This window comes from Geotrypetes seraphini, chromosome 2 (assembly GCF_902459505.1).
Source record: "Geotrypetes seraphini chromosome 2, aGeoSer1.1, whole genome shotgun sequence".
In the NCBI taxonomy this organism is placed as follows: Eukaryota; Metazoa; Chordata; class Amphibia; order Gymnophiona; family Dermophiidae; genus Geotrypetes; species Geotrypetes seraphini.
Genome location: NC_047085.1, coordinates 59038427 through 59064142, shown reverse-complemented (window position 1 = coordinate 59064142; position 25716 = coordinate 59038427). Strand labels below are relative to the sequence as shown.

The 25716-nt window shown below is 49.2% G+C and overlaps 1 protein-coding gene across 1 annotated transcript; it reads right to left on the bottom strand.

Moving 5' to 3' along the window:
- Positions 1–40: 40 nt before the first annotated feature.
- Positions 41–25716, bottom strand: ABRA (actin binding Rho activating protein). The gene is made up of 2 exons (XM_033929764.1): positions 24938–25716; positions 41–2126 (listed from the first exon to the last, which is right to left on the bottom strand). Exons 1-2 carry the CDS (start codon positions 25648–25650, stop codon positions 1646–1648), a joined length of 1194 nt encoding a protein of 397 aa, XP_033785655.1. The 5' UTR covers positions 25651–25716; the 3' UTR covers positions 41–1645.

Genomic DNA, 25716 nt, shown 5'->3' with positions numbered 1-25716 from the left:
GAAAGAAAACTGAGAAATAAATTCAGAAGGCAGAAGAATGTGTTTGCTACATTAGAATATATTGCTTTATTGCACTGTTAATGTCATTAGTAGTGTATTACATTGTTTCCTCATAACCGCATATTTTCACTTTTAAACTACCATCACTGCTAGCAATATTGGAGATACACACTAAAGTTGCATAGACATTGGGCTCCTTTTACGAAGGCACGTTAGGGCCTTAACGCGCGGAATAGAGCGTGCTAGCCGCTACCGCCTCCTCTTGAGCAGGCGGTACTTTTTCGGCTAGCGCACACTAATCTGGTGCGTGCGCTAAAATCGCTAGCGCACCTTCGTAAAAGGAGCCCATTGTGTTACATTAGTGAGATCTGTTCACTGAAGTGAAAGTTCAAGTTTTAGAATTATTGTACACTAATTCTATATAATCCACAAAAAGGAGTTAGAAAAACAACTATAGGTCTCTTCTCTAAGAAGATATTTCATCTTTCATTTTGAAAGAAAACCTAAAAGAAATTCCACACCTTGGATTGGTTTTATGTGAATATGGACTTTAAACTGACAAAATAAGCAGTTGCTTTCTGTTTGGCTTTCAAACTGGGCATTGGGCACCTTCAACTAGAATTAAAAGTGCTACTCCTGTTAATATGCATTACTTTACTTCGGGTTCCATTTTATGCAATAGGACCTATTTACTCAAAATGCAAATTAATGACATTAGTGCGTTTCAAACTTTAGGTGCCAGTTTGAAGTCTTTTTGGAAAGGCGATTGATTAATTGTAAGAATAACATTCTTTTCACTTCCCCCAAGGTAATTTGTCAAGATCTAAAGTAGGGCAATATAATAGAAACTCTAGTGTTGCTGTTTTAGTTTTTTTTTTTTTTTCCAGTTTATAAACTACCTAACATTCCAAGAAACTCTAGATGGCAAAAAAATAAGAACATAACATTATAAAATCTATGTAATAAAATTCAAACATAGCACAGCAAACACACCACATGAAATAACAAATTAAAAATGTATAGAAGGGCATTAAAAAAAAAAACACACCACATGAAATAACAAATTAAAAATGTATAGAAGGGCATTAAAAAAAAAAACAAAAAAAAAAAACCCCAAATGTCTAAGTCCAAAAGGAAATGTCCTGCTCATGATTTTCAAAAACAATGGTCTATTCTATTTCATGGCCATAATCAAACAGAGAAAACATCTAGATTTCCTGTTTGTCCATCTCACAGCCATAGTCTTTTTTTGTATGAAAACATCCAAAAGTGAAGTGTCCAACTTTTGAATGACAAAAAAACTGGCAGAAACATCTGTCTGGCATCATTTTCAAAAATATGGTCATCCTTCCCATCAGAGCACATACAAGGTAAATACATACAAGCTTGATCACAGTCTATGGGGTTTTATTCTGCATTTACTATGGTTTTATACCAGCTCTACTGCCAATGAATATAGTTTTAAAAAAATCAAAGATGGTTACTTGATATAACTTCTGTTGGATTTTAAAACACAAAATTTACATGAGTGATTTCAATGTCTAATAATTGCAACCAGTTTGTTGAAAGTTCAGAACATTGTATGGGCAGTTGGATAAAACTAGTTGCCACTACAGGTTTTACCAGTATAGGCTAAATATATGTTTTATAATAAAGTAATGATTACATGATCATCTCTGCCTTGCCAGAGCATTTCACCTTCAAAATGGACTAATCCATGTTTCCTGGCCCTCATGAGAATGCCAACAACTTTATCTGAAATATGCACATATCTATCGAAGAGTTCTCCAAAAGTGACTTGGATTCTGCCATCAGGTTCGGGTTCTGTCATTGTTTTGATAATGAAACACATGTCTTTCATTTCTCGATAGATGTGTGCTTCAGCTCGCTTAGCCCTTTCAGCAGTTTTGGTGCCTTCCTTTGGATGGCCATATCCTTCATCTCCTTTGTGGAGGCGTGTTGCCATCGATAAGTCATAGTCAAACTCATCACTAAAAGGATTCAGTTTTTGTGTTATAAGATGCTGGTCAACCCATGTCTGCCATCTGCCTTTTATGTTATGCACAGGACTGTATTTCTTGTAGGCCTGTTTGTAGCTGTTCACCTCATCTGTAGCTGTCTTTGCACTAAAGAGAGAAGAAAAAGAGATATTTGAATTTATGGGGAAAATTTTTTCCTGTTGGACTTTGCTATACAATCTGTATTTTAATGAGATGCAGTGGATACCCATATTTTTCATTAAAGCTTGTGGTATTATGATATATATCAATTTAGCTTTTGTCCTAGCCATACTAAACAGCCTAAAATTGAACTGAAGTTCATCTAATCTAGGACATACTTAACTGTTTCAGTCTCTAACAGCGGTACCTGTAGTGGCCCGCTTCCTGTTACTCAACACCCCTCTCCCGACCCTGTATACCTCTTACCTATCCCAAGAAGACAAAACACACCTTGGTTGGCAAACACCTGGCCGCAGCCCTGTTTATTGAATAATAACATATTCAAGAAATGCAACATAATTAAATATACATAAGTTAACAGCAAAACCAAAACATTAACAAAACCCCCCTAACAATGGTATCACCATTGTTACCTGATCCCGAGCTACCCTCCTAAGTAATTGGCCCCCGACCCCGCCATCCAAGCTAGGGTCTGAGGGGTGGCATGTCCCACACATGCCCCATTATCCAGGGTCAACCGACCCACCAGGCACGGCTCCCAGCCGGCCCACCGCTCATCCCTTGATGAGCCCCAGTAGCCAGTAGCTCGGGATACCGCAACCCCATCCAATCCCAGGAACCCCAAAGCCTAAAGGGCGGGCGGGTGGGAACGCTGACTCGGAGGACCCAACCGTTAAGTCCTCCGAGCGTGCTCCCCTTATAACCCCTCCTCCCACAATCCCCTTCGGCTGCGACGCCCCGAAGCGAGGGAAAGAAATCGCGCGACCACGGACCGCCCCCCCCCCCCCCCCCCCCGCTCTCCTTATCGGCCTAACCCGACTACCTCCCCCTAACTGACCCGACGAGCGACTCCGCGGGCCACCCAGCCCCGCGTTAGGGTCGCCCGTCGAGACAGGCTCTCGGGCTTGCTTATAACAGCGGTACCTGTAGTGGCCCGCTTCCTGTTACTCAACACCCCTCTCCCGACCCTGTATACCTCTTACCTATCCCAAGAAGACAAAACACACCTTGGTTGGCAAACACCTGGCCGCAGCCCTGTTTATTGAATAATAACATATTCAAGAAATGCAACATAATTAAATATACATAAGTTAACAGCAAAACCAAAACATTAACAAAACCCCCCTAACAATGGTATCACCATTGTTACCTGATCCCGAGCTACCCTCCTAAGTAATTGGCCCCCGACCCCGCCATCCAAGCTAGGGTCTGAGGGGTGGCATGTCCCACACATGCCCCATTATCCAGGGTCAACCGACCCACCAGGCACGGCTCCCAGCCGGCCCACCGCTCATCCCTTGATGAGCCCCAGTAGCCAGTAGCTCGGGATACCGCCACAGGCCTGTAACCAGTTACAGGCCCCACCCACCAGGAACGGAGCTGCGGCTAGGATACCAACACTCGCTCACAACAGGAGGCAAAGTCATTCAATAACAAATCCCAACCTATATCGGACAGATGGACCCGATCCCTATAAAACAACCCCCCGCAAGCCACATCCACCCAGTCATGTCTAACTTGAATACCTCCCCGTGACTCCACCCATCGACCTACCTGCCTGTTAACCTTAACCAGCCCTCGGGTCCATCGCCGAGACGCTAAACGGCTGGGCCGAGGAATAATATCGGACCAGACCACCCGCGCCTCGGGAAACCAGCCCTGAACCAGTCCCAAATCCCCAATGACCGAGTCAATAAGATGCTTGCCACTAAGTGCATCAACATCATTGCCCCCCAGGTGTATAATCAAGAGGTCCGGACGCCGAGGACGCCGCCGAATATCGTTCAGCAGTGGGAGCAACTGGTGCCAGCGCATGCCCCTCTGTCCCCACCAGGAGACAACGACGCCGCGATGTCCGAGACCCAAATGTCGACCGCCGGGCCGGACTGATGCACGCTCCCCAGCCCAGTGGATGAAGGAATGCCCGAAAATCCAAACCGATAGGACCCGCTGTACCGCACCTGCAAAAACAAACCCCCGTAAGAAAGGTATCGACCATTAAATAGCTATTGTTAGTAAAAGAGGATCATGCTGAGGCTCCCCCCCCCCACCTTTACCTCACCCCCACAAGAAAATCACCGTCCCGCTACTAGCCCACTCCAGCCACCCGCAAGTCTAATTCCCCCGTAAATCATGACGAGTCGCACCCGACGGGCGAATATAGCCACGATAGGCGTTCGATGACCACCTACCCAGCTGACGAATGGCCTCGGCTGGAACACCCGCCGCGAACGCGCTGGTAGCCGCTCCAATGCGAAATGAATGGGTTCCGTAACTGGCCGGGTCCGCACCACACACTCCCAAAGCCAAACGCAACACCGCCAGGAACTGATAACGTGATAAGAGAGCACCATCTTCGTGCACCAGCAACACCGAGGCCGAGGAAGGGCGGATCGCCATATAGGCAGCCAGCGAGCGGACGGGGCATGACGTACTACCTTCCACTTGATGTAAAATCAACGTGCGCCCCCTGCCCAGCTGATCCGCCTTAGACCGAGCAATGAACACTCGCAACGTGGAACCTGAAATACACACATGGCTGCGCAGCAGGCCACGCAGTCCCCGTACATCCGACGGGTGTACCAGCAACTCACCCACCCGTAGCGCTCCAAAAAAGGATAAGGAGAACGCAGCCCGAAACAAGCAGGCCTCAAAACCCGACCTCGTCACTTGGGGCAACGCATTGACAAGTTCAACCAACAGATCATGGGTAATAGGCCGACGAGAATCAGGCACTCGCGGAGCCATCCTGCCCCAAGCCGCCAGCATCCGACGAGGCAGAAACCCCGCCGAAGGGCAAGGCCATCCCAAGGCCCTGCAAAAGAATGCAAAGCCCGCGAGATGACCCGCAGCCGCGCCTCGAGAGCAGCCCTGAAGCTGGGACGATGCCAAGAAGTCTGCCAGCTGGATCTCCGACACAGGACCCGGGGCCCAACCCTGTGACCGCAGAAAACCAGAGACCAGTACAAAGCCCCTGTTGTACCGGACCCACGTAGATGGAGCTACCGAGCGTTGCAAGAAGAACCAGATCCGATCCCCACCAGGCCCCATAAATGTTCTGGCATCCGCAATCCCTCCTGCTGCGCCTCCGGCGCCAGCTGTCGAAACTGCAAAAAGCGAAAACGAGACAGAGCATCAGCCAGGCTGTTCTGCACCCCAGGAACATGCCGCGCCCGAATGAACAGGTTAAGTCGCAAACAACGCACGACGAGCTCGCGCATCAACGCGGTTATCTGCAAACATTTAGCTGACTGCCTGTTGACAACTTCCACGACCCCCATATTGTCACACCAAAACACTACCCGCCTGTTTCGCAACCGGTCCGGCCACAACTCACAAGCCACCAACAACGGAAAAAGCTCCAGCAGAGTGACATTACGGGTAATTCCCGCCATCCGCCAAGCGTCGGGCCAGGCCGCCGCGCACCAATCGCCCTGGAAGTAAAGACCGAAACCCACACCCCCCGCTGCATCGGATTGCAGTTCGAGATCCAGATTAGAAACTTCCAGCTGTTGAATGGGAAGCGAACCGTTAAAACACTCAAGAAACAGCGCCCACATCCGCAAATCGGCCCGAATCCCCGCCGAAAGCCGCACAAAGTGTCTACGATCACGAACACCCGCCGTCGATGCCGCCAAGCGCCGGGAGAAGGGGCGACCCATCGGTAACACCCGACAAGCAAAATTCAGAGACCCCAATAGAGACTGCACCAATCGCAAAGTAGGCTTACCAGCACCCCCTACTAGCGATATCAAATCCAACAACTGCCGCACCTTGCTCAGTGGAAGCCGGGTAACCATTGCCGTAGTGTCAATCTCTATACCCAGGAACGTGAGACACGTGGACGGACCCTCAGACTTCTCGGCCGACAACGGAACACCAAATTCAGCAGCCATGATCTCAAAAGTAGTCTTTAACAGCAAGCAGTCATCGGAAGCCGCTCCCCCCACAAACAGAAAATCATCCAAATAATGCACTACCGAGTCCCTTCCCGCGCGCCGTACCGTGACCCAGTGCAAAAAGGAACTGAACAATTCAAAAAATGCACAGGAAACGGAGCACCCCATCGGCAGGCATCTATCAAAATAAAAGGCACCCTCAAACTTAAAGCCCAACAAAGGGTACGAGGACGGATGAACCGGCAATAACCGAAACGCCGATTCAATGTCCACCTTAGCCAACAGAGCCGAAGGACCAGCACGACGAATGAGACCGAGGGCACTGTCAAAGGACGCGTAACGTACAGAGCAGATATCACGCGGTATACCGTCGTTCACCGAACGCCCGGCCGGCCTGGACAAGTTGTGAATTAAGCGATATTTACCCGGCTCCTTTTTTGGAATAATCGCTAAAGGAGACAGCACCATAACCGGAAACGGTCGAGCGTGGAAAGGCCCCGCTATCCGACCCCGCTCGATTTCGTCCGTCAATTTCCTGCGAACTTCTCCACGAAGATGACCCACGGAGGAAGCGTTGGAAGCCTGAACATTAACTAAAGGCAAAACACATGGTATCACAAACCCCTCGCTAAACCCCCTCAGCAGAACACCCGCAGCCCTCAAATCCCGATACTGAACCAGCCACGGACGCATGGCACCCACCAGAACCGGAGTGGGCAAGCCACGGGACTCCAACTCATTTAGTCGTGGGCGGAGGCAAGCCGACTCCCCTCTTGGGGCACTTGGTAGCCGGATGTCCCTGGCCGCACTGGGAACAAGCGTGTCGAAAACGGCAATCGGTAAAAGAGCAGGTTGACTTGTTAAACTGCCAGCAGAGGCCCGGACCTCCTCCCGCACCCGCACTTCCGGGCGGACGAAAGGAACGACCTCCGACCGTGGTTTGCGGAACCTGTTTGCCCGAAGTCCCAGGACCCGAGCTTCCCGGCTTCGCCATATGGGTGAGCCAGAGATTAATGTCCTGCGTGCCCCAGGACATGTGCCGATTCTCCTCCATCTTATCACGGAACGCTTCATCGTAATTTAACCAAGCCCAGCCCCCGAAGCGCTGGTACGCATCCAATACGGAGTCAGCGTATGCCAAGAGAAGGCCATAATCCTGAGGTCTCTCTCTCCCCCATACACTGGCCAACCGCAAAAAGGCGCGCGACCAATTAACAATATTGCGCGAAACCGCACCCACCTTGGGTTTTTCACCCTCCTTCTTGCCCTTCTTCTTCCTGCCGCGAACCCGACCTTCCATAAGCGCGAAGACGTCCACACAGGTCCGCCTCCTAATTTTTCGACGCAAGGACCGCGGGACCTTCTCCCACAATTCCGATAACGCTACCAGGGCAGGCGCCCCCCTATCGCCGCCCTCCTGCGCAGGACCCGCGCTCGTTACCCGCCTCTGGGACCCCGAAGAGGAAGACAAGGAAGAAGAGGAAGAGGATGTTAATGAAGAGGAAGAGGACGAGGAAGAATCCCTGCCCCTACGGCGCTTCTTACCCTTACCCTTCTTCCTCCCCCGCTTACCCCGGTTGTCTGTCCCAGCCCCTAGGGCCTTGTTACCCGTAGTCCGTTCTGTTCCTGGTCTGCATCCGCCATCCACATCTTCCGAAGCGGCGCCCTCCGCAGCTACCACCATAGCAGGATGCTGAGTAGTCCGAGCAGCAGCCTCCACGCTCATCCGCACGGCTCCAGTAGCCCCCTCGGGAACCGGTCCAGCAGCAGCAGGTCCGGCCGCAGCATCACGTCCCGCGGCGACATCCTGTGGGGAGAAATCCGGACAGGGGCCAGCAACCTGAACAGCAGGAGGGCAAGTTAGCCCTGCAGAAAAAGCAGCCCCACCAGGGAACTCACCCCCTCTAACACCTCCCAGAAAACCCGGTCCCCAAGGCGACGGAGGACCCACCGCCGGAAAAGAAGAGGGGAACGTAGCCCACGGGCCCATCGCCCATGGAGAACCCCACATACCCCATGGAGACCACCCCCCCGCCATACCCACCTGCGGACCACTAGCAGCCCCTGAGGTAGAAGGAAGAACTGCCTCCCCCGGCAACCCACTAGCAGTGCTCACGCTCCCCAGGAAGTGAGAAGTCCCCAAACCGGGCCGGTCCTCCCTTGGAGCAGCAAACACATCCCCATCCCCCTGAGTTACCCCCCGGGGCTCCGATGCCCCAGCCGGCACCGCTAAAACCGCCCCTCTCCCTGCCGGGGCCCTGCCACGTGGGCGCGACCCCGGAAGTCGGCCCCTGCCCCTGCGGGTCGAACCCGTGCAACTCGGACCCGCTGGCACTTCCCCCGCTACTTCCAGCGCGATCGCCGTTCTCGCCGCCGAACGGGACCGCCTGGGAGGCAACTCTCTACCCACACCCTCAGCCACACTCACCGGGGCCAGTTCGCTTTCGTCAAAGGAGTCCCCCGCTAGCAGGGACAACTCGGCTTGGTCCGCCGCTGCAACGGAGGGCTGGCGCTGCATCGTGTGATCAGAATAACGCCCTACCAAGCCTGAGGAAGTCTCCCTGCCCGAATCTGCAGACCGCGTGTTCCCCAGCAAAACTCGACACGAGGTGAACTGCTCGCTGACTCGGAGGACCCAACCGTTAAGTCCTCCGAGCGTGCTCCCCTTATAACCCCTCCTCCCACAATCCCCTTCGGCTGCGACGCCCCGAAGCGAGGGAAAGAAATCGCGCGACCACGGACCGCCCCACCCCCCCCCCCCGCTCTCCTTATCGGCCTAACCCGACTACCTCCCACTAACTGACCCGACGAGCGACTCCGCGGGCCACCCAGCCCCGCGTTAGGGTCGCCCGTCGAGACAGGCTCTCGGGCTTGCTTATTACAATTATGTGGTAAATTCGGTTATATACTTTATTGAAACTGTACAGTATATCATAGCACGCATGTACAGTATATCAAAGCATATCTTTTGCTATTATTAAACATTTTCTTCTACCCAGTGCCAAATTTTAATTAGATATTCAAACTCATAAAAATGCTTTGTTTCATACCTGTGTTCAATATGCAAAATGTTATTAGGTTTAAAGGAAACAGACTATCAAGAAGTAAAAATCAATGGGATTGATATTCAGAAGATTTATGCAGTAAAATCTAGATGTTAACTATGTTCAATATTATGGGCCACAGAATGGATAACTTAGGGCCTCTTTTACAAAGCTGCAGTAGCGATTCCTCTTTGGTAAATGCACTGAAGCCCATTCAATTCCTATGTGTTTCAGTGCGTTTGCTGTAGGAGAATCCCTACTGTGTCTTTGTAAAAGAGGCTCTTAAGGAGACGCAGTGGATGGGGACAAACCAAAATGTTACCTGGATAGTGGCAATATTCAGTTAGTACAAGTCCAAATGAGTCCAGATATGTATAGACAGATAACTATAGCACTATTACTGGAGGTTGTCATCCACTAACCATGCCAGACAACCCTGTGCCCCTAAACCTGACTCCTGAGATAAGCCAGGCAAGAGCTGCAAAACATGCATAGGAAAGTCTACTATCCTTGTAGGCAGAAATATTTCCCTCCCATTAACTCACATAAGCATACAAGGGGGGGAGGGGAAAACTTTGGACTGTGAAGAGGAAAATCTAAGCAGGAACCTTACACCTAGGGCCAGATTCTGTAAAGGATGTCTAACATTTAGGCATTGTTTAGACATCCAGCAGCAGAATGCTGAGCTCGATTCTATAATGCATAGACGCACTATAGAAAATCGTACTCAGCAGTGCTGAGTAAATCTAAGTGTGAGAACCAGGAGGCCTTGAGCATGTGCAGATGCTCAAGGCCCAGCCCAGCCAAGAGTAGGACCTTCTGGCACCGGCATGTCCTGTGCGTTGGTATTGGTGCCGGTACCAAATTGGGGTTAGGGATGGTGTTTGGGTGGGTGTGGGATGCTGGATCGCAGGGGGGGTGAGACACGGGGGGGGGGATGCTGGATCGCCAAGGGGGGGGGCACTCGCTCGGTTTGCGAGGCACGATTTGCAGGAATGTTTTGCTTGTCTTGCAAAACACTCGCAAACTGCGTTACTCGTAAACCTCCTTTCCAAAAAGTTAAGAACAGAAAAAGAGATTCACAATGGCTGTGCTTCAGAGCAAGTTGATATGTCTGATGCACAATCTTAGAGCAACAAAAACAAGAAGAAAGTCCAACTTAATCTGCAGAAACAACACCAACTAGGAAAACCAACAAAACTGCAGATTGTGTACAAGATGCAAGCAAATTTATTGTACCAGAATTAAAATGCAAAAAATATATATAATAAAACCCTTCGAAGGTTTGTCCGAAACACAGACCGTGTCGGGTCCCTTGATTGGTAAAAGGGTTTTATTATATATATTTTTTGCATTTTAATTCTGGTACAATAAATTTGCCTGCATCTTGTACACAGTCTGCAGTTTAGTTGGTTTTCCTGATGCACAATCTTGACATCATCAATATGCACCTAGAGGGCAGAATGCCACTAAAAAAATAGGAATATATGCTGGGGTATCTGATCATACTTGGGAATTGAATCCATGACTATTGGAAGATAGAAGTAGTGCCTTTAACCACTGAGCTACAGGCACTTTCTTTTAGGCCAGGGGTGTTAAAGTACCTTCTCGAGGGCTGCAATCCAGTCGGAGTTTCAGGATGTCCCCAATGAATATGCATGAGATCTATTTGCATGCACTGCTTTCATTGTATGCTAATAGATCGCATGCATATTCATTGGAGGAATCCTAAAAACCTGACTGGATTGTGGCCCTCGAGGAGGGACTTTGACACCCCTGTTTTAGGTAATAGTTCCTGCCATGTGAGGTGATAACTTAGGGCAGTGGTTCTCAACTCAGTATAAAAGGTGTTGAAATATGAAACTAAAAATCAATACTCTTTCTCTGTCATTGAAGTAGGTCAAGTGTTCAGACAAATGGAAGAGTGAGACTCTACTGGTACACAAAAGGAAAGAAGCAACATAAGAAAAAAGAAACTCTTAAAAGAATTAGCTCAGGAAATGCAGATAAAGAAACTGTAAATGCATAAATGAAGTGAGAAATACAAAGTGTTACTTTAGGAGCCATTTTTTAAAATTAGAATTGGGCATATAAATGGTAAAAGAGAGAAATTGAGACCTACTGATCAGCAATTGATTGTTGAAATGCAAGACAGTGGATTATGAATGAGATGGTTAAAGCAAGCATAGGAAAAAAACTGGTACAACTGACATCTATAGATTCTGTAAGAAAGAGCTAGAAACAGGCTATGAGGGTCTGATGGGAGAAAATATCTATCAAAAAGGTACAAGAAGGTGGCATATCTCATCTACTGGAAAGGTCATGGAGACAGTGGTGGATTACTGGAATGCCCTCCTTCAGGAGGTGGTGGAGGTAAAAACAGTGATATAGTTAAAAAAATGCACGAGATAAACACAAAGGATCCCTAAACAGAAAAAGGATAGTTTTGACACAAAACTTGACAGATCAAAAACTATGGGCTCTTTTTACGAAGGCACGTTAGGGCCTTAACGTGTGGAATAGTGCGTGCTAAAATGCCACATGCGCTAGCCACTACCGCCTCCTCTTGAAGAGGTGTGCATGCTAATCTGGTGTGTGCGCTAAAAACGCTAGCGCACTTTTACAAATGAGCCCTATATCTTCATTTATGATGTGCAGGTGTGCTTAAATAGAAGCCCAGCAGCGGGGAAGGAAGATGATGATGTCAGATGGACTTTTATGGTCTGTGTCCCATATATCGCAAGACAGAATGGGGGAGGGGGCTGGAGTTAGCTGTTATGACAACTCAAATCATGGGACAGTGTGGGGCGATGAAGTAAGATAATCAAATTTGCTGATGCCAGACAGACTTCTATGGTCTGTGTCCTGTATATGGCGCAATGGATTGGGGGGGAAGGGCTTGAGTTAGCTGTTATGGCAACTCCAGCCATGGGTTAGTATGGGGCGGTGATGACATACAGACTTCTATGGTTTCGACTGAGTACAGATCTTACTTATCTCAGGGAGGGGGGAAAATCGTATACTAAAACTTAGCAAGTAAAATGAATAATTACTGGTTCATTGGCTTGAGAATGAGTATGACTGTTAGGAAGACTGGATGGACTACACAGATCTTTATCTGTCATTTGCTATGTTACTATCTATCTTAATCTTTGATTTTATATACCAATTCATCCCATCAGGAGGGTTTGACTCGGTTAACAAAATATTAATAAATTATACAAGAGATTAGAACAGAAGCTATATCTTTTAGGCCAAATTTTGATTATTTGAAAAAGAAAAATCATTAGTAAATTTCTGAAATAAATATGTCTTCAATGCTTTACGAAAAGTAGATAGAGAGAGAACTCTCATTATAGAAGGAAAGTAATTCCAAACTTCTACGAATAAAAAAGAAAATGATCGACAGAAATTAGCCATAGTTTTAATTCTTTTAACAGTGGGAAAGCCAAGTTCATATTTCTGAGAGCTCCTAGAATTAGAGATTTCTTGTGAATTAAATGAAACAGACCAAAGGAGAGAAAATACCATAGAGAATTTTGAAAATTACAGTTGCACACTTAGGGCTCCTTTTACTAAGGTATGCTAGTGTTTTTAGCGCGCGCTAAATAAAAAATACTAACGCATGCTCCATGGAGGTGTTAGCGTTTAGCGTGTGTGGCACTGTAGTGCGCGTTAAGTGTGCGCTAAAAACGCTAGCGCACCTTAGTAAAAGGAGCACTTAAATTGGATTCTCCAGTAGACAGGAACCCAATGAAGAGATCTCAGCAAAGGTGTGACATGGTCATATTTATGTTTACCGTATATCAATGTAGTTGCCTTATTCTGGATAAGTTGTAGCCTATCTTTATGGTTCACTACACCACCTACCAGGCTATTCCAGAGACCTGCTTGCTGCACTACTAATACTGGCCATAAAATCTGAAGCTATCATACAGGTATGATATCTTTGGGGGTGGGGAGGGTGGGATATGGTCTGTAAACACTGAGGGAGGGTGGGGAGGTCATGCTTACATCCATTGGGGGCAGCCACAGGGGTCTTGGCCTCCCCCAAAATTGGCACTTTGATCCCTGGTGGTCCAGAGGTGCAGCAGGCAGGAGCAAGCTTGCTGTGCTCCTGCCCCACTGCTAACCCGGTCAGTGGCAGCAGCCACAGGATCCAGTTTCTTCTGCCACTGAGCGGCAATGAGCAGGAGCACGCTTTTGCGATCCTGCTTGGCACCAAGCGGCTTCTTGACTGTCCCCCATGAATTCTTACGATTCGCAAGAATTCATGGGAGCCAGTCAAGAGGCCACTCAGTGCCGAGCAGGAGCACCAAAGTGTGCTCCTGCTTGTTGCTGCTCAGTGGCAGAAGAAACCGGATTCCGTGGCTGCCACCATCGACCGGGTTAGCAGTGGGGCAGGAGTGCAGAAAGCTCTCTCCTTCCCGCTGCACCTCTGGCCCACCAGGAATCACCAAAGGAGGTAGGACGCAGGGAGAGGGAACAGGGTGCAGAGCCTGGGAGGGGGGGCTGGGTGAAGAGCCTGATGGGTTGGGAGGGAAGGGGGCTGGGTGCAGAGCCTGACAGGGGAGGGAGGGAGGGAGCTGGGTGCAGAGGCTGACAGGGAGGGAGGGGATAGGTGCAGTGCCTGATGGGGGACAGAAGGGGGCTGGGTGCAGAGCCTGACAAGGGAGGGGGGCTAGGTGCAGAGACTGAAAGGGGGAGGGAAGAGGGCTGGGTGCAGAGCCTGATGGAGAGGGAGGGGGCTAGGTACAGTGCCTGATGGGAAGGAAAGAGGGTTGGGTGCAGAGCCTGATGGGGGAGGGGGGGCTGGGTGCAGAGCCTGACAGGGAGATATAGGGGGTAAGGAGTTGGGAAGAAAGATACTGCACACACTGGGAGAGGGTTGGGAAGGACAAATGCATGGGTTGGGGGGTTAGGAAAGGAGGAAAAGAGAGATGCGCAGGTGGAGTAGTGGGAAAAGTTTTGGCAGGACATGCTCTGAGAGGTGACGTCAGTGTTGTGTGCCTGCTCCCTCTGGTGGTAGCTGCTGGTAAATCCTACAGCCTGCTTAAAAGGTGTTTTAAACCCAGAAAAGGAATGAGTGTCAGGCTGCTGTGTGTATGCTTCTGAAGGGCCATAGCAGACATAGACTGAGTATCACATAATCTAAGGGTACTGAAGGAACTTAGGGAAGTTGTGGTGACTTACCTTTTTAATGCTTTTCTAGAGTCAGAAGTGGTACTGCAAGACCGGAGAAGGGCAGATGTGGTAAGGAAGTAGTAAGAACTACAGACTGGTAAGTCTGACTTTTGTAGTAAGTAAATTAATGGAAGCACTAAAAAAAAGGAAAGAAAATAGTGACGTTTCTGGAATTCTGTGGATTACAGGACCCAAGGCAACATGGATTCACTAGAGGTAGGTCTTGTCAGACAAATCTGATCAATTTCTCTGACTGGGTGACCAGAGAATTGGATAGAGAGAGTGTGCTAGATGTGGTGTATTTAGATTTTAGCAAAGCCTTTGACAGTGATCCAAACAGACGTCTAACAAATAAACTGAGTGTCCTCAAAGTGACAGACTGGATCAGTAAGTGATTGAGTGGAAGGTGACAAAGGGTAGTGGTCAATGGAGATGTTACCATGGTGTGCCTCAAGATTTGGATCTTGGGCCCAGTGGCGTACCTAGGGGGGGGGCGGGGGGGGGCGGGCCGCCCCGGGTACCAGCCCTAAGGGGGTGTTCCCGGCCTTGCCGTTCAGTCCCCTGCCACCCCCGAAGGACCGCTCGCCCCACTGACCTTCCTGCACCACCTGTGAAGCAGCCCGCAGCAGGATCGCGAAGTCAGCGTCAGCATCCCTGCGCTGCTTCCTGCGCCGCGATCCCGCCCCTCCTCTGACGTCAGAGGAGGGGCGGGACCGTGGCGCAGGAAGCAGCACAGGGATCGCTGACGCTGACTTCGCGATCCTGCTGCGGCTGCTTCATAGGTGGTGCGGGGAGGCCAGGGGGGCGAGCGGTCCTTCGGGGTGGGTCGGGGCATCAGGCCTTCAGGGTGGGGCAGGCGGGCAGGCAAGCAGGCTTTCAAGGGGGAGGGGGTGACAGGCAGGCAGGCAGGCCTTCAAGGGGGGACAGGCCTTCGGGGGGGGGGTGCAGACCTTCAAGGGGTGCAGGCCTTCAAGGGGGGCGGGCAGGCCTTCAGGGGGGTGCAGGCCTTTGGGGCGGGGGTGCCGACCTTCAAGGGGGTGCAGGCCTTCAAGGGGGGGAACAGGCCTTCAAGGGGGGAAAGGCAGGCAGGCCTTCAAGGGGGGGGACAGGCCTACAAGGGGGGGGGGACAGGCCTACAAGGGGGGGGACAGGCCTACAAGGGGGGGACAGGCCTTCAAAGGGGGGTGCAGGCCTTCAAGGGGGGGGACAGGCCTACAAGGGGGGGGGACAGGCCTTCAAGGGGGGGTGCAGGCCTTCAAGGGGGGTGCAGGCCTTCAAGGGGGAGACAGGCCTTCAAGGGGGGGAAAGGCAGGCAGGCAGGCCTTAAAGGGGGGGACAGGCCTACAAGGGGGGGAGAAGCTACAAGGGGGTGGTACAAGCCTTCAAGTGGGGGACAGGCCTTCGGGGGGGGGGGTGCAGACCTTCAAGGGAGTGCAGGCCTTCGAGGGGGGTGGTGCAGGCCTTCAAGGGGGTGCAGGCCTTCAAGGGGGGACAGGCCTTCAAGGGGGGAAAGGCAGGCAGGCAGGCCTTCAAGGGGGGACAGGCCTACAAGGGGGGGGAGAAGCTACAAGGGGGTGGGACAGGCCTTCAAGTGGGGGACAGGCCTTCGGGGGGGGGGCAGGCCTTCGGGGGGGGCAGACCTTCAAGGGGGGGACAGGCAGGCAGGCCTTCAAGGGGGGGACAGGCCTACAAGGGGAAGGGACAGGCCTTCAAGGGGGGTGCAGGCCTTCAAGGTGGGACAGGCAGACCTTTAAGGGGGGACAGGCCTTTGGGGGGGGACCATGATTTAGAAGTACACGGAGGGAAGGGGGTGTTCAAAGAGACATGCATATGCCAAACTTTGGGGGGGGGAAGAAATAATGGGTCTGAAAATAGAGGAGAGGGAGAGAGATGATGGACCATGGGATTTAGGGAGGGAAGGAACAGAAAGGGAGAGAAATTGGACACAAGGGATGGTGTGGAGGAGGGATAGAGATACTGGATAGGAGGGTAATTAGGAAAAGAAACGGAGAGATGGTGGACTCTGGGATGGTGGGGAAGGAGGGAGAGATGCCGGATGAAAGGGTATTTAAGAAAAGGTGGATCTGTGGAGGGAGATGAAAAAAAGGAAAGATACCAGACTTCCTGGGAAGGGAAGGGAAATGGAAAGGGAGGACAGAGTTGGCAGATGGATGGTTAGCATGCAGAAAGAAGGAGACCCTGGCAAGCAAGTTATCAGAAGAAAACCAGAGCCTTGGACCAACAAGATTTGAAATATAACCAGACAACAAAAGGTAGAAAAATTAATTTTATTTTCTGTTTTGTGATTATAACATGTCAGATTTGAAATGTGTATCCTGCCAGAGCTGGTGTTGGACTGCAAACGTGAGCTAGGATTTAACAGAAAGAGGAAAAGTCCTTTTTGTTTCTTTATTTTATTTACACCACAGCGCCAGTGTGGTTAGGAGAAGCCAAAGGGGGTGAAAAAGCTATAAAACCCACCAGGAGTTTTGAAAAAAATCACCCAACTGGGCAGGAAAATCGAATTGAAAAACCAATTCAATAGGGCTGAATCGAATCAAAATTTTTTTTTCCTGTATCTGGCAGCATTAGTTTGCGCTACTGTCTTAGACTTTAGGACCTGGGATTGGGGAGAGATGGCATCCTCAGTACTTTATAATGCAAGTGAAACGAGGATTTGGTCAGACTTTTGAAGGGTCTGCAGAAAAAAAATATTGTATAGGCCGGGGACATGAGACAGCAGGAAATGGGAACTTTTCTTCCTTCTATTTTTGTGAATGGAAAGGCTGAGGATGTCAGAGAGGTCAGTTAAAATATGTGCTTTATAAGAAAATATAATAATGTGTTTTATAAAGTTTATAGCATAGCTGGCCTACCCAGTGAGGTGTTCCTAGTGGTGATGGTGGCAGCGTGTCAATGTGTTGAGAGGAAGAGGTGGTCTGGGAAATTCTGCTGAGCAAACTCCGGGCCCATTTCCACCCCCCAGTTAGTCCACTCCACTCAACTGATTCACACACTGAGTGGGTCTTTGGGTGTTGTTTTGGGATCTCTTCCAGTGGTTTATCTCCTTCTGGTCCAAGGAAGGAAACTTTGTTATCCTTAGCATTGACCTACAGAATATGTTTGTAACAGCGCTGCTTGTGTGGCATTAGGCTATGTAGTGATCGAAAGAAAAAAACAGACCTTTGCACATTTTTGCACTATATGGTGGGTGTATGAGGAGATTCATATTTCCTGCACAGCTAAGTCCATGTGAAGTTACCTTGTGCTGTATTTGACATCTAGCAAGGTCTCTGTTTGAAAGGAAAAATCTAAACTTAAAAATGAAGTGGCCAGAAGTTATGGTAAAAGCAGATAGTGTAGCTGGTTTTAAGAAAGATTTGGACAAATTCCTGGAGGAAAAGTCCATAATCTGTTATTAAGACATGGGGGAAGTGTCTGCTTGCCCTGGATCGGTAGCATGGAATGTTGCTACTCTTTGGGTTTTGTCCAGGTATTAGTGTCCTGGATTGGCTACCATGAGAATGGGCTACTGGGCATGATGGACCATTGGTCTGACCCAGTTAGGCTATTCTTATGTTATGTTCTCATCTGTAGGGGCCTTTGTTTTCACTTCTTATTTTAATGTATTTTTTTTCTGGGAACTTATCAGTGTTTTTTATAATGGGAACAAAAATGGAAGAGAATTACCGTATTTTCGCGGATATAACGCGCGCGTTATACGTGATTTTACGTACCGCGCATACCCCTCGCGCGTTATATGCCTGAGCGCGGTATACAAAAGTTTTTAAACATAGTTCCCACCCCGCCCGACGCCCGATTCACCCCCCCAGCAGGACCGCTCGCACCCCCACCCCGAACGACCGCTCGCACGCGCTCCCACCCGCACCCGCATCCACGATCGGAGCAAGAGGGAGCCCAAGCCCTCTTGCCCGGCCGACTCCCCGACGTCCGATACATCCCCCCCCCGGCAGGACCACTCGCACCCTCACCCCGAAGGACCGCCGACTCCCCAACAATATCGGGCCAGGAGGGAGCCCAAACCCTCCTGGCCACGGCGACCCCCTAACCCCACCCCGCACTACATTACGGGCAGGAGGGATCCCAGGCCCTCCTGCCCTCGACGCAAACCCCCTCCCCCCAACGCCCGCCCCCCCCCCCCAAGAACCTCCGCCCGTCCCCCAGCCGACCCGCGACCCCCCTGGCCGACCCCCACGACACCCCCACCCGCCTTCCCCGTACTTTGTGTAGTTGGGCCAGAAGGGAGCCCAAACCCTCCTGGCCACGGCGACCCCCTAACCCCACCCCGCACTACATTACGGGCAGGAGGGATCCCAGGCCCTCCTGCCCTCGACGCAAACCCCCCTCCCTCCAACGACCGCCCCCCCCAAGAACCTCCGACCGACCCGCGACCCCCCTGGCCGACCCCCCCACCCCCCTTCCCCGTACCTTTGGAAGTTGGCCGGACAGACGGGAGCCAAACCCGCCTGTCCGGCAGGCAGCCAACGAAGGAATGAGGCCGGATTGGCCCATCCGTCCTAAAGCTCCGCCTACTGGTGGGGCCTAAGGCGCGTGGGCCAATCAGAATAGGCCCTGGAGCCTTAGGTCCCACCTGGGGGCGCGGCCTGAGACACATGGTCGGGTTTGGCCCATGTGCCTCAGGCCGCGCCCCCAGGTGGGACCTAAGGCTCCAGGGCCTATTCTGATTGGCCCACGCGCCTTAGGCCCCACCAGTAGGCGGAGCTTTAGGACGGATGGGCCAATCCGGCCTCATTCCTTCGTTGGCTGCCTGCCGGACAGGCGGGTTTGGCTCCCGTCTGTCCGGCCAACTTCCAAAGGTACGGGGAAGGGGGGTGGGGGGGTCGGCCAGGGGGGTCGCGGGTCGGTCGGAGGTTCTTGGGGGGGGGCGGTCGTTGGAGGGAGGGGGGTTTGCGTCGAGGGCAGGAGGGCCTGGGATCCCTCCTGCCCGTAATGTAGTGCGGGGTGGGGTTAGGGGGTCGCCGTGGCCAGGAGGGTTTGGGCTCTCTTCTGGCCCAACTACACAAAGTACGGGGAAGGCGGGTGGGGGTCGGCCAGGGGGGTCGCGGGTCGGCTGGGGGATGGGCGGAGGTTCTTGGGGGGGGGCGGTCGTTGGGGGGAGGGGGTTTGCGTCGAGGGCAGGAGGGCCTGGGATCCCTCCTGCCCGTAATGTAGTGCGGGGTGGGGTTAGGGGGTCGCCGTGGCCAGGAGGATTTGGGCTCCCTCCTGGCCCAATATTGTCGGGGAGTCGGCGGTCCTTCGGGGTGGGGGTGCGAGTGGTCCTGCCGAGGGGGGAGAAGAATCGGACGTCGAGGGGGGGCATCAGGCTTTCAGGATGGGGACAGGACTTCAAGGGGGGACAGGCAGATCTTCAAGGGGGACAGGCAGACCTTCAAGGGGGACAGGACTTCAAGGGGGGACAGGCAGACCTTCAAGGGGGGACAGGCAGACCTTCAAGGGGGGACAGGACTTCAAGGGGGACAGGCACGGAGAGGCGGGGCAGTGCACCGAAAGTCAGGGCGGGTGAACGGTGAGTCGGGGCAACCAGAGGAGAGTCGGGGCAGTGCACCGAAAGTCAGGGTGAGTCGGGGCAACCAGATGAGAGTCGGGGAGGGCGAAAGGAGAGTCGGGGTGGCCAGAGGAGAGTCGGGCAGCATGCGCGTTATATGCCTGAGCGCGGTATAGAAAAGTTTTTGTACATATCATCGTGATTTCTGCGCGCTATACCCCTGTGCGCGTTTTACAATGGTGCGCATTATATCCGCGAAAATACGGTAATGTGTGTGGGATGAGGGGTAACTAATTTCTTCAGCTAAATAATTCAATCCACTTCAAACAGACATAGGAGAACTCACGCACCATTCACACACCCTCCAACCAAAAACGTCAAAAGAAAAAAACTGTTCGACAACCTCCTAGCCATTCGAGCTGCAACACTCGACCCCCAACTCTACAACCAATTGACATCGACCACAGACTGCAAAACCTTCAAAAAGAAATAAAAACCCTTCTATTCAAAAAACACATAAAACCGAACTAACACAATCAGAACTGTCCCAAGCATCACCTGCAACTACTCCATATGTACTTCTAATGTCATGACAATTTAGACATAATTTATGTTATGTTATGTTTGGAATAATGGTTACATATATGAGGTTCAATAAAAGAAAATTTTCACTGCCTGTTTCTATTCTGACCATTTATTCCATTTCATGGTTATTGCAAAAAAAAAAAAAAAAAAAAAAATTTTTACATGGGGGGGGGGGGGGGGTGTCAAAAAATGATGGGCCCCGGGTGCCACATACCCTAGGTATGCCACTGCTTGGGCCTGTTTTTATTTATTTATTCAGTTTTCTATACCATTCTCCCAGGAGAGCTCAGAACGGTTTACATGAGTTTATTCAGGTACTCAAGCATTTTTCCTTGTCTGTCCTGGCAGGCTCACAATCTATCTAATGTACCTGGGGCAATGGGGGGGATTAAGTGACTTGCCCAGGGTCACAAGGAGCAGCATGGGTTTGAATCCACAACCCCAGGGTGCTGAGGCTGTAGCTTTTAACCACTGTGCCGCACACTCCCCTGTTCTTTTTAACATTTTTGTAAGTAATATTGCCGAAGGGCTGCCAAGTAAGATTTGCCCTGGTGGTGTGAATAACAGAGTAAGAACCTAGCGAAGCTTGAAGGCTGGTCTGAAAGTTGGCAGCTAAGATTTAATGCAAGGTCATGCATTTGGGCTGCAAAAACCTGAGGGAATGGTACAGTTTAGGGAGTGAAGAATATTTGTGCATGAAAGAGGAATGGGACTTAGGTGTATGTGATGATCTTAAGGTGGGCAAACAGGTTGAAAAGGTGACAGCAAAAACTAAAAGGATACTAGAGTGATTAGGAAGGGGTATGGCCAGTAGCAAAAAGGAGGTATTGATGTCCCTATATAAGACTCTGGTGAGACCTCATTTAGAATATTATGTACAATTTTGGAGACCACACCTTTAAAAAGATATAAACAGGATGGAGTCGGTCCAGAGGAAGGCTACTAAAATGGTCAGTGGTCTTCATCATAAGGTGTATGGGGACAGACTTAGCAATCTCAATATATATACTTTGGAAGAAAAAAATGAGAGTGGGAAGTTATGATAGATATGGTTAAATACCTACATAGCAATAATGTGCATGAGGCAAAATATCTTTCATTTGAAAGGTAGCTCCAAAATCAGAGGGCATAGGATGAATTTAAGGGATGATAGGCTCAGGAGTAATTTAAGGAAATATTTTTTTTACAGAAAAGATGGTAGATGCATGGAATAGTCTCGCAATAGAAGTGGTGGAGACAAAGGCTGTATCTGAATCAAGAAAGCACTTGAGATCACTTAGGGAGAGATGGAGATAGTGGATGTTGTGGATGGGCCATTTGGCTTTTATCTGCCATCATGTTTCTATGACATAGTCTGGCATTGAATATCTAGTAATAACGCCACTGGCATCTAAAAAAAAAAGCTCATTGCCAGAAGATGAATATGTACTGCTACCCCACTAATGCTTTCAGTGAGGTATAGGAGTAGCCTTATGACTAGAGTAATGAGCTGGGGGTCAAATCCTGTTTCCTGTAATAACACTTATGACCTTCAGCAAGCCACCGTCTCCCATTTTGGAGTATACTCACTTCAGGGCCCTTTTACAAAGCTGCAATAAGTTCTATCTACAGTTCTGACCATGGTTTTAAATAAATTAAAAAAAAATCTCTAGCTTAATCCTAGCAGTATTTCTGTGCAGAGAGGAACACATTATAATGCTGTAATAGTCTCTGAAATATATTTTCCAGAAAACATATTTGTCAGTCATTTTAATAACTTTTTTGGACAAAAGCCAATATCTAGAGATTCTGATTTTTTAAAAAATTATACCTACCTCTAGGAAGAAAAATCTGTGGCATATTGTTAAAACAAATGTCAGCTGAGAACTATATTATATCAGTACCTGAAAGCAAAAGTGTTGTATGTGCCCTTGATGCAAAACAGAAAAAATAAGAAGTGAAGTTTAATGTTAATAAATCACATTTCAATTTTTCCTTGCAATATGGTCTTTTCCAATATACAATTTTGCATTCAAGAAGATCTAGCTTAGTTCATGCAAAAATTGCACATGCAACACTTTTGCTTTCAAGTAATAATACTGTAGAACCAACTCATTTTGAGTGAAATCTAAGATTTCATCAAATTTTCAAGATGACACTTTTACAGCTTTTGCTGTCTCTGCACCCGATTCTATATAGGTCACTGAGAGTGACGACACATATGCAGAGCCGGTTTGGGAAAGCTCCAAAATAGCCTCCTGCCACTCAGATGTTGGGGCTTTCTTTTTTTTTTTTTTAAATGGCTCAGATGTTGTGCATGTGTTACATACATACAAAATCTGCCCCATTTTAAAAAAAAATGCTGAGCCAACCCCCTGCGACAACCCACTCAAGAAACAGAATAGAGGCAGGAGGGATGCCTTCTCCCTCCTGCCACCTTAGAAACCCCTCTCCTGTGCCAGCCAATATCAGCCCACTTCCTCCTACCTATTGCAAAACTCACTGTACTGCACTGACCCCCCTCTGCAAGTCCCTCCCCGATCTGACCCCTTCCCACCCCTGCTCCCATAAAAAAATATATTTACAGGAGGGATGGCCACTCTCTTCTGCCACTGGATGCCTCTCAAACTCTACCATTCCACCCTGAACCCCCCCCCCCCATACCTATAAATAAGTTGACAGCAGGATCAATGCCCAGTTCTTCCTGCTCCTCAGGCCTGCCACTGTAAAATGGTAGGCCTTCCCCATCCTAGTGCATCCTGGGATATATGGGGAGGGGCCTAAGGCCCTGAATGACTCAAATGCCTAAGGCCCCTCCCAGGGGATTCAGAGGGAGGAGCCTAAGGTGCCTGATTGGAGGGGGGGCCTTAGGCATCTGAGCCAATTAGAGCCCTATGTTCCTCCCTGTATATTGGGAAGGGGAAGGCTCACCATTTTTGCTGTGGTGGGCCTGAGGAGCAGGAAAGACTGGACATCCCTCCTGCTGTCAACTAATTTACAGGTATGGGGAGTTGGGGGAGGCATTCCTCCTGATTTGGGCTGGCGTGGGGGGAGGATGGTTCCTGGGGTGGGGCGTCATGGAGGGCTATCATTGGGGGGAGGAGGGGCACTTTTTTTTTTATGGGCCAGATATTGTGTGTGTGTATCATATACACACACACACACACAACATCTGTGCCCATAGGAAAAAAATGAATAAACAGGCAGACCAACCTGTCGGCTTTCCCTGGTCAGTCCTACCGACCCGATTCTGGCATGCAAGTTTAGGACATCAATCAGATGCCTGGTTTTAATATTAATGAACTCACTTGCATGCCAGAATCAGTGTATGTAGGATCGCACGGAAAACTATGCAGTGAGCCTGTTTAGAGCATCGGGTTGGCAAATACAATCAGTCACTAAAACAGTCAAATCGGTTTAGTGATAATCGTTAGACAATCAGAGGCTCTAACCCTAGATGCCTACTTTTTATAGAATTGTGTTTTTTAAATTAGTAGCCTAAGTCCAATTAACATCAAGTATGATGTGTTAAGTGCCAGTTAAGTCTATTGAGCAATTATTTACCCGTTTTACAAAGCTGCGCTGCCAAGCAGTGCAAGCTAAATGCTGAACTGCCCATTTTATTCCTCTGGGTAGAGCGGCATTTAGTGGCTTTGTATAAGGGAAGGGAGGAGGTAAGTTAGGTGTCTAACCTTAGGCAGATTATATAGAATTTGCCAGTCTGTGTTTATTCAAGGTAAAACTGATGCAGTTTTATTAAGACTAGTCATTTTTTTACTAGAAAAACAAATTTTTCTTGCAGTCTATCCCTATCCAATCCCCCTACTGGCAAACTGTTCCATAAAGACTAAAATGAAAACAAAAAACCCTCCGGCAAGAAAGCTTTTAAAAAAGTAGAAACAATGGAAAGATTAAATTAAACATTTTAATCAAAATGCCAGTATTGCTAGATAATCCATTGTTACTTTTTATACATAGGGCTCCTTTCACAAAGCTGTGCTAGCGGTTTTAGCGCACACTAAATTGCCACGCATGCTAGATGCTAACACCAGCATTGAGCTGGTGTTAGTTCTAGCCGTGTAGCGTGGGTTTAGCACGCACTAAAATTCTGCGTGAGCGAAAAATGCTATCGCAGCTTAGTAAAAAGGACCCATAGTATTTGCTTGAATTCTACAATGAAAGTATGAACTTTGAAAATTGCCGAAGGGAAAAAAGGGCTTTCAGAGATTTGCTAATTTTTTCTTCTGCATGTACTATTTCTGACCAAAACTGCCCACCGTTTTGAAAGTCGCAGACTGTGCACCTAGTTTTCTTTCCAAGATTAACCACGTCATCACACGGCAGGTAAAAATTGAGGAACAAAGTCTATTCTTTTACCGGCACATAGAAAGGGCAATTTTTGGACAGTAATTCACACAGGTAAGATGCTTTGCACCTTTTGAAATCTCTTTCAAATTAAAAAAAAAAAACCCTGAAATCTTGCATTCTACCATTATTTTAGCCCCAGGTTATTGTGTCGCGATTTGAGTATTTACTTACAATGATGGCATTGGACGTTTAATCCTTGCGATGATTTCTGAGGTTTTATCAAGTAACTCGGGCACTCTGACAGACATTCCCTGCTGCTTGTCCTCACCATCTCCATACCCACTGTCCTCTGTGTCGATGCTTTCGCTCCTGAAGTGTTGTATCCTCCTATCATTGTCTTCAGTTGGTGCAAAATCGTTTGTCCCTTGCTCTATCTCTTTCCATCCTTTGGTCAACTGAGATACCAAGTTTGCACACTTTCTTCTTCGTGTTGGGGAAATATTGCTACCAAGTATGTCCCCAAAGTCCCCGCATGATTCAGGAGGACTTAGATGTGTCTCGTACTTACTAGTAAGGTTACTAATATCACCTCCTCTCTCATGGATTCCACTGGTCACTGTTTTGGTCACCTCTTTACTTCTAATGAATGCCTTTTCAAGATCTTCAGCAGAATTAGTTGAATTGTGTAAACCTTCTTTTGCCACAGTTACTAGTGAAGGTTTGGGCTTCCAGGCTTGCCTTTCGGTTTTCTTTGGTGTGGTACTAGGTATTTCCTCATCATTGCTGCCGGGTGTCCAACCAGAAGGCTCTTGGGCTTGCTTATTTGTATTTTCTGTTGCCCACTGTTGCCAGCCTCTAGCCAAGCTAGAAACCAGACATGCGGTCCTGATCTTTTTAATTGCCCTTTTCGCTGGAGTAGTCTTCTGACTTTCTGCAGAGGGCATGGCTACACTTTATGCTTCTTGTATGAGCAGCAAAGTGAATGAATTGAAGGAAAGGATTAATGAGGC